Consider the following 17,500-nt stretch of genomic DNA (forward strand, 5'->3'; position numbering starts at 1 on the left):
GTAACCTTCACCTCAGAAATCAGAAGGAAACATCATGACACTATTAGTGTTAGTGGTGTTAAAAGCTTTCCTCATGGAGACCAGCTAAAAGTCTACATACGATCATAACAGTCAGAGATCCCTGGATACACAAACATACACACACAGAGCTTGTCACTTCCTGCACACCACAATTCTCCAGCGGTCAATACATCTGTGTGTGTGTGCGTGCGTGTGTGTGTGTGCGTGTGTTTAAACAGGCTTGATGTAAGAGCCGTTCCGACTTGTTTGCTTCCATGGAAATAGGTGAAAAAGACCTCTCTCTCTCTCTGAACAGCATTCCAGGCAAATATCATCTCCTGCTTCCTGCTTAAATAAAATGCCTACATGTAGAAAGAGGTGGAGCAGCAGCCTGTCAGTGGATCGTGCAGCTCTAGAACCGTACTAATGAGGCGGTTCTACAGATGCTTCTGCACAAAACACCACAGCCGTACGCAGCCTGGTCTCGGCTGTTTTATCTGTTTTCTGAACTTCTTCTGCACCTATTGTTCTGTATGTGTATATAACACATTTAAATTACCTCATGAGAAACTTTCCTCAAGGTCTTACAGTGTGTGTGTGTGTGTGTGTGTGTGTGTGTGTGTGTGTGTGCGCAGAACACAAGCTAAAGCGAGAGAACGTGAGTCACATGTCTAGCTCTCCCCTGGTTGAGGAAATCCCTGTCCGCCTTTGCCCTAGGTTGCTGGGACAGTTGTGAGAGAGAAACACACACACACAGACACACACACACACACACACACACAATGAGAGAATGCTAAAGAAAGTCCTATAAAGCTTTATGGGTTTGTCAGAAGAGGAAAGCTGAAGGATCACACCCAGCAACACACACACAGAGAACAACACACACAGGCTTGTGTTTCATCAGTGAGCAGACGTGACAGAAGACTGACTGATCACTCTGAGGAAGGTTTTTTTAGCTGCGCTTACAAAACACACAGCATTATTCACACTGACGTGTGTGCGCACACACACACACACGCGTGCGCACACACACACCCCAAAACCTCACCTTGATTAATAAGCTATCAACTATGTTTTGCTTGTGTAACATGAATCTGAACATTTGTTTGTTATCTACAGAGCATATAAATATATATAAATAGACTGATCAGGCATGATATTATGACCACCTTCCTAATATTGCGTCGATCCCCCTTTTGACCAATCGAGACAGGAAACTTCACTGGACCCCTGAAGGTATGCTGTGGTACCTGGCACCAAGATGTTAGCGGCAAGTCCGGTTATCTGTAAGCCTTTAACCATCCCTGAGCCATTTTTACTTTAAGGCAGGGCGCATTATCTTGCTGAAAGAGGCCACAGCCATCAGGGAATACCGTTTCCATGAAAGGGCGTACATGGTCTGCGACAATGGTTAGGTAAGTTGGTACGCGTCAAAATAACATCCACATGCATGGCAGGAGCCAAAAGTTTCCCAGCAGAACATCGCCCGAAGCATCGCGCCGCCTCCGCCGCCTTCCCACGGTGCATCCTGGTGCCATGCGTTCCCTTTGACTTCGTTTAACATTCGGAAAACAGCGTACACATTTTTTCTTACTACACACATTATAGCGGCTTCAAACTAGCATTAATACTCGTAGCTACTACTGAGATTTGGTCCATGTACATTAGTTAACAATGAAAATGACTACAAGCACAAGAGAGCGCACTGACTCGCAGCCGACTCCAAAAAAATATGACCCGAGATGAATGGCAATAAATAATGAAAAGCATAAATCTAGTGGACTTTTCTTCTCCCATCATGAGCTACAATGAGCAGAGGATCTGATGATGCACAGGGAGTCTTTCCCTCTGCTCTCTGAGCCATGACTAATTTGATGAGATATTTTCAGCTTAGCAACACTGCTTTATATACAGTACTGATCTATAGGCTTGTGTAAGTTTATGATACCCAGTGAGGTTTATTCGGATCACGGAGCATCGGCAAGCCTGACGCTACCACAGTGGCTTATTGCTCTCGATCTGGATTGATATGCACAGGCATTTAAGTCATTATATCAGATTATAATATATAATAAATCGACGCTTTCGGGAAGCCCCGCCACCTTTCCCCCTCGACTCACACGGGCCCGCCCGCTTTCCGTCCGGGATACGGTTTTATCCTGAAAAATGTCTGTTAACCGTAAAGTATATAATTAACACCATTCATTAATGCTGATGAAAACAACCTCCATTCGGTTTTCAGCTGAAAGAGGGAAAAAAAAGAATTTGATCTAAAAAAAAAATAATAATAAATTAAACAATGAAGTGTAAAATTTCACACATTTTTTTAGATCATGTTAATGCTGATGATAATTTAAAAACTAGCTTAAAAATATCTACCGATTTTATTTATTTATTTATTTATGTTTGATTGATTGTTTGTTTATTTCCTCCCCATTTGTGATCCGAGGCAGTTCTCAGCCGCACAGCTGATTTTATTATTACCCCTAAAAGCAGAAATGACGGAAACGCTCTTTTTCCTGTTGGTTCGGGATGATTTCGATGACGCACTATAAATATAACTGCTGTAGCTTAAGATTTTGGAGAGAACTTCTAGCGTTTGTGTTTTGTATGACGAGTGACCTTGCGTTAGATAACGTGGTGACCTGAAGCGAGCACGAGGTCTGCCTCGAGAAGGTCCGAAGGAAAATAAAGAGAGAAAAAAAAAGAGAAAAAAGAAAGTGGTCAAGAGAAGAGTGTCTGAGGGAGCGGGATTAAAGGACAGCTGTGCACACACCTCTAGACTGAACAAGATGTCCTAGAGTACACACACACACACACACACACACACACACACGTCCCATCATCATAATATCAGGTTACATTCAGCTATTTAAAGACGGACTGCGAATCAGAGATGCGAATCACTTTTGTTCTCTAAATGAAAGGGACATGAACGATTTATTAGCACTAGCATTTTGCTCAGCTCATGTACAGGTTCTGTAAAACACACACACACACACACACACACACACACAAAACTATTATAAAAGTATAACAATGTGCTTTCCATTTGAGCAGCAAAGAGTATTTTGAAGCGAAATGCAGAATACAAATTCACAGCATACAAAAATACAGAATACAAAAACACAAAGCCACTATTCCGGTTCATCTGATGTATTGTTCCAAAAATCAAATGATTTAAAAAAAAAAAAAAAAAAAAAAGTTTCATACACATCTAAAATAATCCTCCAGGTGGAAGCTAAGGAGAGAAACAGAGTGTCGACTAGCTGTGACGCAGTACAGACCGTGACGTCAGCACATCAGCCGCTGGCTTTATTTTCCACCTTTATTCCGGATAACCCTCCTCCTCCTCCTCTTCCTCCTCCTCATTATTATTGTAACAGGCTTCAACATTATTAACAAAAACAAAAAAAAAAATCTTCATTTCAAATGAAACTCTCAGTTCATCCTTTGTTCACAAGAGATGAGATTAAAGCTCGAGGTGAAAACGCCTGTGTGTTTTGACTGTCTGCCTGTGAACAGATTAGGGCTGGGCGATATGGCTGAAAACTGTATCACGATATCGGCGTTTCATATCGGTCGATATCGATAATTATTGATATTTTTTAATGACCCGTATAAAATAAGGACCAGGAGAAAAAATATATTACATTTCAACATATTTTGCTCTGATCATAATCCCCAGCCCTAGAACAGAGTATTAAAAATGTAAAGTGATTTATTTAGTTTGCTTTGTAAAGTTTGGAGAACCTTCAAAGCCTTGAGCACAGGTTCAGTCATGATACAGCATCCCTGGAGCTCAAGGGCCCAACAGTGGCAGCTTGGCAATGCTGAGGCTTGAACCCTGATCCTCTGTTCAACAACCCAGTGCCTTAACTGCTTGAGCCACCAAACCAATGAACAAATATCCTTAGACAAGTTCTCCACCGTGGGGATTTGTTTAGGATACAGATTAGCTACGAATCTCAGTTTGGGGAGCAAGATGTCTCGTGAGGCTTTCTTTGCTTAGGAGAACCCAGAGAATAAAACATCATTTCAGTTGATCATTTTCATTGAAGGATTTGTGGTTTCTTAGACACGAGCCAAGACCTAAAACACTTGTCTATAACGCCACCTCGAGGCCACCTTGACCCTGTTTCATGTCTTATGGTTGGTCAGGATGATCAGATTTGAAGGAGAAGAGAACCGAGTGTTTGGCCCCCCCCCAAAAATGACAATCCGTCTGAATGACACTAAAGCAGGGTTTTACTCCATAAAAAGTTCCGATCTGGCAACCTTTCACATTCCCGTGTTGTCCTGCACTCACAGACGACAGTAAAGACAAATTGTTTTCAATCTAATACTATTCTTAATTCTGATTCTAAACCTACATAACCCCCTCAAAGCATTCTTACTTAATAGTCTACAAAGTTAAGCTAATCAAAAGGGAGCGTTAGGGGAGGGTTGTCAACAAACCCGGGGGGGTTGGGGTGTTTGACACGTTTTGGGATCAACACCTGCATGCTGCGCTTGATGTCAGTCGCAGTCACGTATAAAAACCACTGTGTGTTATTTCAGAGGGAAGATGAAATCACTTGTGTTGTTCTCCTGACCTGTGTACGGTTATACCGGTAGGTAGGTGTGATGTGCTCGGGCATTACAGGTCCGTATCGATGACGTTGCTGTGAAATGCATTTATCCTTAAACGAACCTAACAGGCTAACAAAACCGAACGCAGTCATCTGACCTCTAACCCACATAAATCTGACACTTTTCAGCAATGCAGCAATAGATATATGTGAAAGTGGATTTGGGAAAAATCCACTGGGGTTTCTAATGTTTCCTTTCATTGTTTCACCACACACACACACACACACACACACACACACACACACACACACACACACACACACACACACACCTTACAGCAGTCTACAGCATGGGTTTGTGACTCCAGTGTGAATTTATTTTTATTTATTTATTTATTTATTATTATGTATTATAACCACGTTGACTTCTTGCCTACTCCATTTCAGTGCCGTCATGAGCTTAACACTGATCTCTGGAGATGATGGATGTTTACACGATTGGACGCTGCTACACTATGTACTTCCTTCTGAGTCATGTCTGTTTGGTTTTGTGACTCAGTTGGAAGAAACAAACCTCGGTCTGAGGTGAGCTGTGCCTAAAAACACTCACGCTGAGGCAGACCCGGCCCTAAATACTACAAAAACTATTTCATCTAAAGCTCCAATCCCTGCTTTAAAAAGTGAGAGAGCGATCACTTGGTCATATCAAAGCGAGCGTTGTTCTGATGTGCGTGCTTGGGTCGCATCTGTGTGTGTGTGTGATACAAGGACAATGTTATCTTGTAAAACGACACACTGTGTAATAGTCCTGTGCACATTAGCCCAAGTATCAAAGCACTAGAAAGCAGAGTGACAAGCATTTGTTTACTAGATAAGATTGTGTGTGTGTGTGTGTGTGTGTGTGTGTGTGTGTGTGTGTGTGTGTGTGTGTGTGTGTGCGCGCGCGTGCACGCATGTCTGTCACACTGCACAATATAAAGGAACAGACACACACACACACACACACACTTTAACTTAGTTATTGCTCATCAAGTTTGCATGCACTCAGAACTTCTGGAACCCTGTGTGTGTGTGTGTGTGTGTGTGTGTGTGTGTGTGTGTGTGTGTGTGTGTGCGCATTTCTTCCTGGTACTCACAGTTCCCACTCCATGACTTGAGAAGAGATTTGATGCTGATCTCAAAGAAAACGGAATCCTGCAGACTCAACATGACGTAACCGCAGAGGTGTCGAGTAAAAACACAACTCGCACGAGTCCCCGTTCGTCTCCTGCGGGTCTGAGCCTCGCTTCGTCACCCCAGTAGTACGTCAGACGCGCGCGCACTTCTGCAGCAAGGTGTGTGTGTTGGCTGTTCATTTTGTAGGCCACTAGGAACCATGCTGCTCAACACTCACACACAAGGCTGAATGAACATGAAGAGAAAACCCTGACGATGGAACTGCGTGCTTTCAGTGAACACAAAAGCCGAGGAATACCAGATCCAGAGGAAAGTTTGTCGCGTGCGTTTCAGTGCGAGAGAGACATTGTGACGGGTGCTGAACGGCAGAGAGCAGCGATATTCCGCGCGCCTTTCTCTTCCTGTGTGCGCAGACCTCTGCTGCTCAACAAAACACACACTACTCTCCCTCTCCATTCGCTCCCAGTCAGCCCCTCCCCATCCTCCTGCTGGCTAGCACTCTCTCTTAGGCACTTGTATAAAAAAAAAAGAAAGAAAGAAAGCAAGCAAGAAATAAATAAATAAATGAAGCGCTCGTTTCAATGGCTCAATGAGGGGATGGGAGGGGAGGAGGAGAGAGTGATGTCATGAGCACGCTGCGAACGCTCACTGGCTTCTCTCCAGCGCTTAACAGAAACAGAACGGCTCCTGCGCCTTCGCTATTCTTTCCGCTCTCTTGAGCCGGCTACGAGTCTGAGGCAAAGCACACGTCCTGTGTTCGGCACGCTGATGCTGATGCGTCATCCCTGACTGCAGCGCAACGGGGTGGGAGAGGACGAGAGAAACAGAGAGAGACAGAGAGAGAGAGAGAGAGCGCATGATGACGCAAAAAAAAGTCATTCATGCAAAAGCTTAGTTGTTTTATTCTCGTCACAACACACTTATGTTCAGGACATAAAAAAAGAAAAAGAAAGAAACACAAACCAAGATGCATTCCGACCCACCCACTCACCCACTGCTCCCTCAGTTCTTTTCCATTCTAAACAGGATGTCAGTTTTCTAAAAAATAATAATTATAATAAATAAATAAAATAAAATAGCAATTGATGTCCCCCCCGAACCATAAAAAGTTCTGGAAATTTTTACACACTTGGTATGTACCGTATAGCAGATAAGCGCCTGGTAGTTTGCGTGCTCGCTTCACGCCTGCAACTGGACTTCTGCTGTAACGCAGCGTCCCACGTGGATCCCGCAACACGCTGCACCTCGGCAGCACAGGCTCCTTCTTGCTGCGAAGGATAATCTCATGGGAAACTGCAGATTTCTGCTGTAATCATAAAGACTCTTCGGTGCTTGTACGTCCTCCAAAACACTCAGTATCAAGTCTTTGTGCTTGATGGATTCAGACGCTTGCGTGTGACTGAACGATACGTTTTGTTACTGAGATCACAAACGATTGCGGTGAAACGAACGCTAGCATTCTCTGGAGAAAGGTAATAGGAGCGGTGAGCAGCGTCGTGTCCGGATGGTTTGCATCACGCACTCCTCTTCCTGTGTACAGACCCTTGACAGACACCAGAGAGAGCAGAGATTTGATCTGGGTGCATAATTAATTGAGAGTCTGTGAGCTGAAAGGGTTGTGAATGAAACATCACTGGCGCCACCTTCAACATCTACATCCTCTATGCATGACCCTTTGACTTTCCTCCAACCTACAGATGAACCGTTTAGACTTGATTCCCAAGCGGAAATGGAGAATGTTGCTAACCCCAGCACAACTTCTCACCCATTCCCTTCTAGCACTGATCCCAAAGGGCATGACATCATCCAGCTCGAGGCCTGAGAGGAGAAATAATAAGGCCCAAACACAGAAGCACTGATAGTCCATTTAATAGCACTGCTCTCTTTTCTATGCTCTCTCTCTCTCTCTTTCTCTCTCTCCTCACATTCTCTCCATCACATGACCGGCCCTCCCTTGTGGAGTTATGCAAAGCAGGAGGGCATCATTGTAAACAAACACACTGCACAAAGACCTGCATTGTGGTTCAGACGCTGCACCACAACAGCACTGACGAACTGGGCTTTCACAACACACACACACACACACACACACACACACACACATACACACACAAACACACACCCAAACATACACACACACCCAAACATACACACACACCCAAACATACACACACACACACACACAAACACACACACATACATACATACACACACACATACACACACAAACACACACCCAAACATACACACACACCCAAACATACACACACACACACACACAAACACACACACACACACACACACACCACACAACCTACACACACATACATACACACACAACACACACAACACACCCACTCCACACACATATACACACACACTACACCCACACACACACATACACACCCACATACACACACACCCACACACACACCCAACCACACCATCTACATACTACTACACCCATCCACATACACACCCACACACCCACACACACACACACACCCACACCCACACCCCCCACACACACTACATACCACACACACACACCACAAACATACACACACACTACACACACACATATACCTCCTCACACACACTCACACCTACATACCACACACTCCACAACACCACACACACAAACACAAACATACACACACACACACACACACACACACAAACACGGGAACCTGGCTTCAGTATATTTATCCAGGCTTTACACAGCTTCTTGGTGAATTGAATGAAACATAGACAACTGTTTCCAATAGTTTGATTCATCATCACATCTCCAGTGAGAAAACATATATATTTACACACACACACACACACACACACACACACACACACACCAATATAAATTTCATCATATTAAAAAAACAGAAGAAGAAATAAAAAAGTATGCGCAGGTTTATCAAATGTGGCCAATCTAGCCTTCGCTGTCACATCCCCCTGTAAATGACCAGCCCTCTAATCCTGAGTGATTCTGCCCTTTAAAGCAGGCAACATGGCTAAGGTCATACTGCAAGCATTATCTACCTCTCTCCCTCTCTCTCTCTCACACCCTCCCTCCCTCCCTCCGAGTGTTTGGGGATAAACAGTAAGATCCTGCTTGTGGCTCCTGGAACACTGCTCTTCTGTCAATAAGCTAAAGCTGTTGAGAGCGCACAGGGTGACAGGTGACAGAGCAATGCGCTTTCACACACACACACACACACACACACACACACACACACACACACACACACACACACACACACACACACACCAACAAAAGTGACAAAAACTGACCAAAGCTACAAGTCTCTTGCATTCTCCATAATAAAAACAAACTCAATGCTTTCAAATTTCCTTCTAATTTCAGCCAAATTAGCGATCACCATTAACGAGAACCTTCTTATTGTCCTTATTAGTTTTGTGCGACCTTTTAACCCGACGTCTTCAGACTTCTTCCGTTCTGTCTGAATCTCGGTTTGCTCGCAACGATTCTTAGTGAACATGATGAAAAGCTTTCATTGTGTAGACACGAGTAACTCCGGGTAATGGGCACATGTCCTGATGTAAGGGAAGATGATGATGTTGATGAAGATGATGTGGATGCAGAGCTCAATCTATTGACCTACTTTGTGAGCAATCTGTTGTTTTTTTTGTCTTTACAAAACAAAAATTCTACATTTCTAAAAAACTGAGATGTAACACTGTAAACTAAAATGTACCACAGAGTCTCTATCGGCAAAATAAATAAATATATACGATTACGGCCTGAGAAATGACATCATGGCGGCAGGGGGGGTTTGGTGATGAGAGCTCTTTGTAATGGTTATAACACAGTCGTGTAACCGTATAACATAGAACTGATCACAGCATCCGGAGCTATCGAGCTTTCAGACTTCGGATGATTCCCGCAGGATCTCCATAAAAGATTGAGGTCACGTGACCAGTGTGTGCTCTCTGTATATTTTAACTGAGTGGTGCAGATTGAAATCTCTGCTGTTCAAACAGCTGCATTACAGAAAGCTGATGAAGAATGTTTCCAACGACACATACGTTACGTTCTACAGAGACATTTTAAGTACAGAATAATGACATGTATTACGCGTTGACTGTCACGTGCCGGGGCTGTCGTCGGTACTCAGGCTAAGAGCGCTGGGCTGAAGGGTGAACCACGCCTCGTTTGATTGAAAACTGACTCTGGTGTCTCCATGATGTCTGTGAAAGGGCTTTCACCCCACACCCCCCCCATGAGAGTGCATTTCCTGGACTGAGCGGGGGGGGGGAGAGAGAGAGAGAGAGAGAGAGAGAGAGAGAGAGAGAGAGAGAGAGAGACAGAGAGAGACAGAGACACAGAGAGAGACAGAGAGAGAGACAGAGACAGAGAGACAGAGAGAGAGAGAGAGAGAGAAAGAGAGAGTAGAAGAGAGAAAGGCACCGAGAGAGTGCAGAGAGAGAGAGAGCGAGAGCGAGGAGAGAGAGGAGAGAGAGATCAGAGACCCAGAGAGAGGGGGGGAGCAGAGACACAGAGAGATAGAGAGAGGAGAGAGAGGTCTAAGCCGCTCGAGCAGAGATACGATCTCCAGAATCAGATACGCGCTCTAGAGCGAGAGAGAGAGAGAATTTGGTGTGGCTCAGTTGAATGAGAACAGAGCACAAATCAATACAATCTGTGATTTAACCCTGCAAAGTCATTCTGCTTTCCTCAGGACAAAGCAGGGAAGTGTCCTCATGATGTAACTCCCAGCACTGCACACGCTTTCTCTGTGCCGCGTTCTCGTATCAAACCTAGTCATCGTTAAAACCCCTCGGTGCAGCTACGCTCACCGGTTCGTTGACCTATGTTTCCTTCACTGGGTTTCAGAGTCTTATTCGACTCGTTTGCCGACACGCCCTCCAGATGTGCTGTGACGAGCAGCAGCAGCTCTGTTACCGAGCTCACACAGAAGCGCCGCTCTCATCACCGCACCGCCGCACTGCCACTGATCACATCAATGACTCTAGGTGACTTCATCAGCGCTATGAATGCTGCACACCTTGCAGGAAACAAGCGCACCTGTCAGCACTGCACGTACACACACACGTACACACACGGATACAACTGTACATCAAGAACCAACATTCAGAGACAGAAGCTGAAAAGGAAATATTTTGCAAAGCAAATATTTTAAATGCTAATCAGCCTGAATCCTATTACATGAATAAGATTATTTATAAATACTGTTAGTATTCATTTATTACTATTTGCATTAATGAATTTATCTGAACATAATCCATCCATCCGTGGTATGTAAAGCTTAAATAGAATTTGTGTCATTCATTTTCTACCGCTTATCCGAACTTCTCGGGTCACGGGGAGCCTGTGCCTATCTCAGGCGTCATCGGGCATCGAGGCAGGATACACCCTGGACGGAGTGCCAACCCATCGCATGGCACACACACACACACACACACACACACACACACACACACACTATGCACAATTTCCCAGAGATGCCAATCAACCTACCATGCATGTCTTTGGACCAGAGGAGGAAACCGGAGTACCCGGAGGAAACCCCCGAGGCACGGGGAGAACATGCAAACTCCACACACACAAGGCGGGAATCGAACCCCCAACCCTGGAGGTGTGAGGCGAACATGCTAACCACTAAGCCACCGTGTCCCCCCATTCACCAACATTTCTCGCATTATAATACTATTCTGTTAAATGGGATGAAGACAGTTCTAAAGTGTAAAATCCCAAATGACTTCCTGTTCACGGATTATTCACCACCTGGGATATTATGGGATATTATACTGTGGTGTTGCATTCGCAAGTCTTCACTCCTCCTCGCCATATTATAGCGTAACTGCTTATTATACAGTTTGGCTCTTATAGCTCCGCAGTCCTAGTGACCTTCTCTACACAAGTGCAAAAAAAACAACATCCACAGCATCACTCGCTCTGCTACACCATACCTGGCTAATGCTGGATGTGTCACGGTTTACGCGCAGACTTGCAAATGATCCCTATTTACCCCCTAATCAATTCTCCCCAAGCAGCCGGAGACACGTGAAGCGAGCGCACTGTATCTTTAAAAATTCTGCTGCTCACGCTGCATCACAGGGCTGTGTAACACTAGTGCTCTCTGCCCTCTCCTGCACACGTGACCCCACAGCCTGCCACAATTGGCCAATGTCGCTGTGATTGACAAGGGGGGGAGAGAGAGAGAGAGAGAGAGAGAGAGAGAGAGAGAGAGAGAGAGAGAGAGCACGGCCCTCCCGCTCAGATAGCACAGACAACATGGTGTCCTTTGTTTCTTGCCTACGGACGGCTGGGAACGTTGTGGGGATTAGAACTCCGTGATCTCCTGACTAGTCGAACACATCGTTTGTGATGCTCACGGACAACTTAAAACCAGCGCAGACCAGAACTCGTACAGAAAACACAAAGACGCTTCATCCCATTCCATCCCTGCTGGCTGAGGAACACAGATAAGACGCTGTTGTGTCAGAAGGGCTTCTGAGAAATGCCTGAGAACTTCTGAACCGCTCGAGACTTTCAATAACACTAGGAAGTCTTTGGCTGTTTGAAGGTTCTCGAACAATGGGGACAGATTAATAAACAGATGAAAGCAAACAAGATGGAGGAAATCTTTGACGAAGTGATTGATGAAGCGAGCATTTTCAAATACAAAGCCTGTAACATGAATAGATTTAAAGCTAGCCACACTACAGGCTATGTGACGAGAGGAATTTGATCAGCTGGAAACCTGACTGTCGTCAAAATCCTCTGTGGATTGCGAAAGTTCTCAGAGACGTCGGTGGCTTAGAATGGCAGTGAAATGCCACATTTGTACATACTAGCTGTTTCGCGTATGGTCTAGTAGACGACCCTTTAATATCGTCTGGTGTGACGGATTACAGATACGCTTGAGATGCCGTCCCGTAGATACGCTTGACCTCGCTGAATCATTCACAGAGACATGATTCATATAGTGGAGCCACCTGAGACTTTGCGTGCATTCGCATTCACAAAATGTACACTGTCTACCAAAAATAATGTCCATTTGGTCTTAAGTTAACTTTAAAAAGTTACCGAGCCCCAGCGTGCTGTTAGGCTATAGCTAAAAAAAAAAAATAACTGCAATAGTAAAACTGATGCATTTGCCTAAACGCAAAACCTCTTGCAAAGCTGTGTGTGTGCGGCATGTCAGAACTCGTCAGGTGTCTGTTATTTATTTATAGTTTTTGTGATTTCGATCGTTGCCACGCTGTCGTTTGATGCTGGGAAACTGGGACAGTTTCTGTATGTGATTACGGTCATATTGGCCCGATTTTCGGTGCTAGTTTCAGAATGAAAAAAACAAAACCAAAAAACATCCTGTGAGTAACAGTCGCGTGTGCAAGAGAAAAACAAGCAAACAAACAAAGCCCTTGTTGACGAGAGATCGGAGGACGTCTACTGTAACTCTACACGTCCACGGTGAGCGGAACAGCATCTCGGAAATCTCATCGAACCTTGAGACCAACAACGTGAGGTACCGCGATAAAAACCTGTGTTCAAATTCTTGCATAAATGAAGGCCAAATGAACCTTTTAAGCAAACGGAGGCTTCGGCGATGCAGCTACACGGAGCTTTGTGTCTGTTTTTAGCTACAGAGAGCAGAAAAAAGATATCAGAGAGACAGAAAAAAGGAAACCAGATGCAGCAGACATGTAGGTGTGGTGCGAAATGATTTGGAAGAAGGTGCGGCTGCCGACGTTCTCTGTCGTATGAAATCTTTTTCATTTCTGCTCACAGGCAGTCCAACAGCTCTGATCGTATGCACGTTGAGCTCCGAAGATGGTGGTGAACGTTGAACATGTGGTTAATTGATATTATCTCATTCTAACTCCAAGACTTTCCACAGTCTGCTTCAACTCTACCGAAGTGCCTCGGTTATTAACGCGGTTTAATAAAGCCTTCTCGGATGGACGCCATGCTAACGACACGCTGCCTGATGGCTAACGCTTCTTATAAAGTCTACAAGTGAAACAATAAAGCGATATTCGACAAGTGAATGAACTGGACTTTTTCCACGATAAACAGCACCGATGGAAGGAAGATAAACACCGCCTTGATGTGACAGGACGACGGTTTGCACAAACATGAGTATTTCCTTCTCGGTATACATCGAAGGGTTAAATGTCGACCGAACAAACTCCACTCAGAGACTAGCACTCTAAACTAAACTAAATGATTTGTTGGTTATATTTCAGACGCAGGTGTTTCACAGCTCCGTGTCGGGGAACGTGATCGGTCATGAGTCGATCAAGACGGCCGGGTCACAGGGTCATCGACCGACGGGACCTTTCTGTGGTTTTAAATCTGTAAGAACGACCCTGTTCATTAAGAGAGGTTGTGTTTGTATGTGGTGTGCACTCAGCTATAGAAGTGAGAGACGTAGGCGAGTCTCGTTGGCCTCGTTATTAAAGCCGCTAGGCAGCTTCCAAAACCTGTAGATCAGGGTCTAGATTCTGTTTCTTTATAGAAGATACTGAGGCAAGGTGGGGATCAGCCACAGACATGAGCATAAACACACACACACATACACACACACAGTGTGCATGTCGGGGCAGGCAAGCTTCTATACAAAGATGTTTGCACAATGTCGAGCCATCAACTTTATAAAGCATGTTATGGTTTTTAAGCACTTAACACACATGGAACTAAAATCCTGATTCGTTTCCCGGCGTATTTGGATTCCCGAATCTAAGTCCATAGTTCATACTGCGTTTATCCGACGGTGCTATAAACATGAACGTGTGTCGCCAAGCCGACGGACAGACCGACGGCCGCGACCGACGTTTCGGTGTTAAGGTAAGGTAAAGTTCTACTGGTAGAAATGTGTGTTAATGCGGAGAGAGGGACGGAAATAACAGAAATGCTCAGCATGACACTGGAAGAGAATCTGACCGAATGAACAGATCATACATTCTTATGATTTACATCAGCCTTGGGGCAGTTAACGGTATCAGGAATAATACCGTGATACGGTGTATACCGTGATAATCATCTAGTTGGTGAATTTACGTGTCTGCGGGAGAACGTGTGGCTATTTGTTCCGTATACTTTATGATCTTTTTCACAAACGTTACATGCCATAAAAAAAAAGAAAAGAAAAAAAAAGAAGAAAAAAAAGAACTAGAATTAGGATGAATGATAAAAAATAATCCATTCTTCTGTCAAAGCTCTATAACGAATACCAACATAAACTAATAAATAAAAGACTACAAATGCAAATATGGAGTAAATTTTGTTTACACACATAAACGTGTCCAAAATAAACCTCCTGAAATCCCAGATGGAATAAACGAATAAATGGGACTTGTCCGTCACAGTCGACACGTGTTTTGTACTCGGTGTTGGACCAAAATGTAAAAAAAGGTTTCGAAAAGGAAACTGGCGTCTAGTTTATATGATAAAAATAAATAAAACAAAGCAGTTTGTGGCTTAACTATTAGTTTCACTTTTAAGGCTTACTGCTTATTAAAATGATATTAAAATACTGTAAGGTGTACGTCACGCGTCCTCTATACCTTTGGCACGATGTCGGATGAGTCGAGAAAGTCGGTTGTTTTGGACCGACCCCTCGTGGTCCTCCTCGATGGTTGGGCCCATTGACAGCAAGTTAAGACGCTTTACCCTTAGTAAGCGTGGGCCTGTTTCCCGTGGCAACAACCCACCGGAGTCCAGCGCTCCACCACCGTCCCCGGAGATGACGGTGGGAACAAGGCTCTTGAGGAACTCCATGTGTGCTATGCGGCACTTTCACTCCAGATGCACGGTAAACAAGCCACGACCTTTCATCTTCTCCTTGCTCTACAGCAACACTCGATCCAGGAAGAGACTTCTTGTGACTGTTTAACACTGTTTAACAGGGAAGAAAAAAAAAAAAAGGGAAAAAAAAAGGAAAAAAAAAGAAGCAACACTACATTTTCTATAGTTTCTCACTCGAATGGAGCACTTCTACTTTCACAATTAGTGTTTAGTCTTCAGTGACATTCACAAAACCAGAGCACGTTTCTCATATCCAGAGAAGGGGCTATCGGCCGGTGGTGTCCATTTCCACCAGAAGAAAGAGAAGAAAGAGTAGAAGGAGGAGGCATATACGGGAAGAGGAACGCCTCACGGCTACGGCCGTGTTTATCGTCTGTTCTTTGCTGCTACGAAGGACCTTTGTCTTGCTACCTGCACATCCGTAGAGGATAGACAGGTTGGGAAAACAAATAAAGAAACGAGCGCAAGGCTTCGTCTGGGGTGATGATGTAATGGTGGTAGGCGGAGTGGCACAGGTCGGGTGCCAGGCACTATCTGGGCGGGGTCAGGACATGTTTGACAGAAGATAACATGTGCCTGGGCCAACACCCAGTTAAAAACACTGGCTCTACCAGCCACGCCCAGTCATGCTTCTTCTCAGGGGATAAAGGCGCGCACACACACACACACACTCACTCACCCTTGTTTTGGGGAAAGCAGGAGGGTGTGGCATCTTCAGTGCTTCTGCACACACTGATAACTTGCTGAAGACGAGCATATCAAAGACAATACAGCGATTTCCTCTCTCTCTCTCTCTCTCTCTCTCTCTCTCTCTCTCTCTCACACACACACACACTCTCTCAACCTCACAAGCTTACTTTCGTGTCTCTGATTTTTCCGTTTATTACGTGCTCATGAGTTAAGGAGGAACTGTTAAACAGAACACAACACCAACAACATCAAAAAAAAAATACAAGGAAGTTCAACTCTAATAGATTTACACACCTGCTTGTTAGGAGCACTAACTGGTACGATATTAGGAGTGAAGCTTCGATACACACACAGATACACACACAACAAGCAGATGTTCAGGTCATATTATCAGCAGGTCCTTTGTAGGATACACACTGACGTTCGGAATCGTTTCTGATACGTGCTGCGTGGAGCGGATTTCGGTCACCGGATCAGGTAACAGATTTAAAGAAGAGACGGGAAGGAAGATAAAAAGTATTTTATATGATTTAGAGAATCAGAGGTTGCGTCCATGCTGGGAGGCATTTGACATGAAGGCACTAGCTCGTTGTGCTGACTCACTGCTACACATTCAAATGGTTCTCCGCTTTCGCTGACAACACGCATCGTTATAATGCCACTGACTCCGTCTGCCCACCCTCGTTCAAAACAAACACAACACAAGCTGACTACATAAAGCCACACACACACACACACACACACACACACAAAACAGCTGAATAGTTTAGGATTAAAACCAGTCGTGTAAAAGTTCCAGACCTGAAGCAAGAACAAAACCTAAAACATGCTGTTCAACAAACTTTTGAAAGAAGTCAATATTTATCTGTTAAATATGAAGACAACACTCATCGCTCAAGTTTAGATGAGGTACTGTGGTCCAGAGCACCATCTAGAGACCAACATGGAATGGCAACAGGATGAAAATACCATGCACATTCGCACGCGCACACACACGCGCACACACGCGCACACACGCGCACACACGCGCACACACGCGCACACACGCGCACACACACACACACACCACAAAATAGTTCGAATCATTGTGTGTCCCAAGTTGTGTTGCACAAGGAGACAGATTCAGTAACCCAGTAACCCACATTAATAGCACTGGACTATGTAGAGACACTATGAGAATATAAAATTGTACATGTACAACACACACCACACACACACACACACACACACACACACACACACAGGAAATGCTCACACCCTCTGTGAGGAA

General features: G+C 44.6%; 1 protein-coding gene and 1 long non-coding RNA gene across 14 annotated transcripts in view; one reads left to right on the forward strand and one right to left on the reverse strand.

Annotated features, from left to right (window-relative positions):
* fryl (furry homolog, like) overlaps nt 1-17,500 on the reverse strand; it is a 91,679-nt gene that overhangs the window by 57,129 nt on the left and 17,050 nt on the right. For 8 of the 13 annotated variants that reach the window (XR_007138091.1, XM_047801659.1, XM_047801660.1 and 5 more), the window contains exon 3: nt 15,300-15,630. The exons of 1 other annotated variant lie outside the window; for it this stretch is intronic. Coding sequence is in view for 11 of the 12 variants with exons in the window: in XM_047801659.1 (XP_047657615.1) it covers nt 15,300-15,513 (214 nt within the window). In the remaining variant the exon portion in view is untranslated. Of the gene's footprint in view, nt 1-5,707; nt 5,841-15,299; nt 15,985-17,500 lie in introns of those variants that run through there. 4 more of the 13 variants (XM_027163357.2, XM_027163355.2, XM_027163354.2 and 1 more) reach the window with 2 other exon arrangements.
* LOC125139000 lies at nt 1,416-5,843 on the forward strand. Its single transcript, XR_007138092.1, has 3 exons — nt 1,416-4,613; nt 5,019-5,156; nt 5,710-5,843. It is a non-coding gene; the product is annotated as an uncharacterized LOC125139000 (long non-coding RNA).

This window comes from Tachysurus fulvidraco, chromosome 16, assembly GCF_022655615.1.
Source record: "Tachysurus fulvidraco isolate hzauxx_2018 chromosome 16, HZAU_PFXX_2.0, whole genome shotgun sequence".
Taxonomy (NCBI): domain Eukaryota; kingdom Metazoa; phylum Chordata; class Actinopteri; order Siluriformes; family Bagridae; genus Tachysurus; species Tachysurus fulvidraco.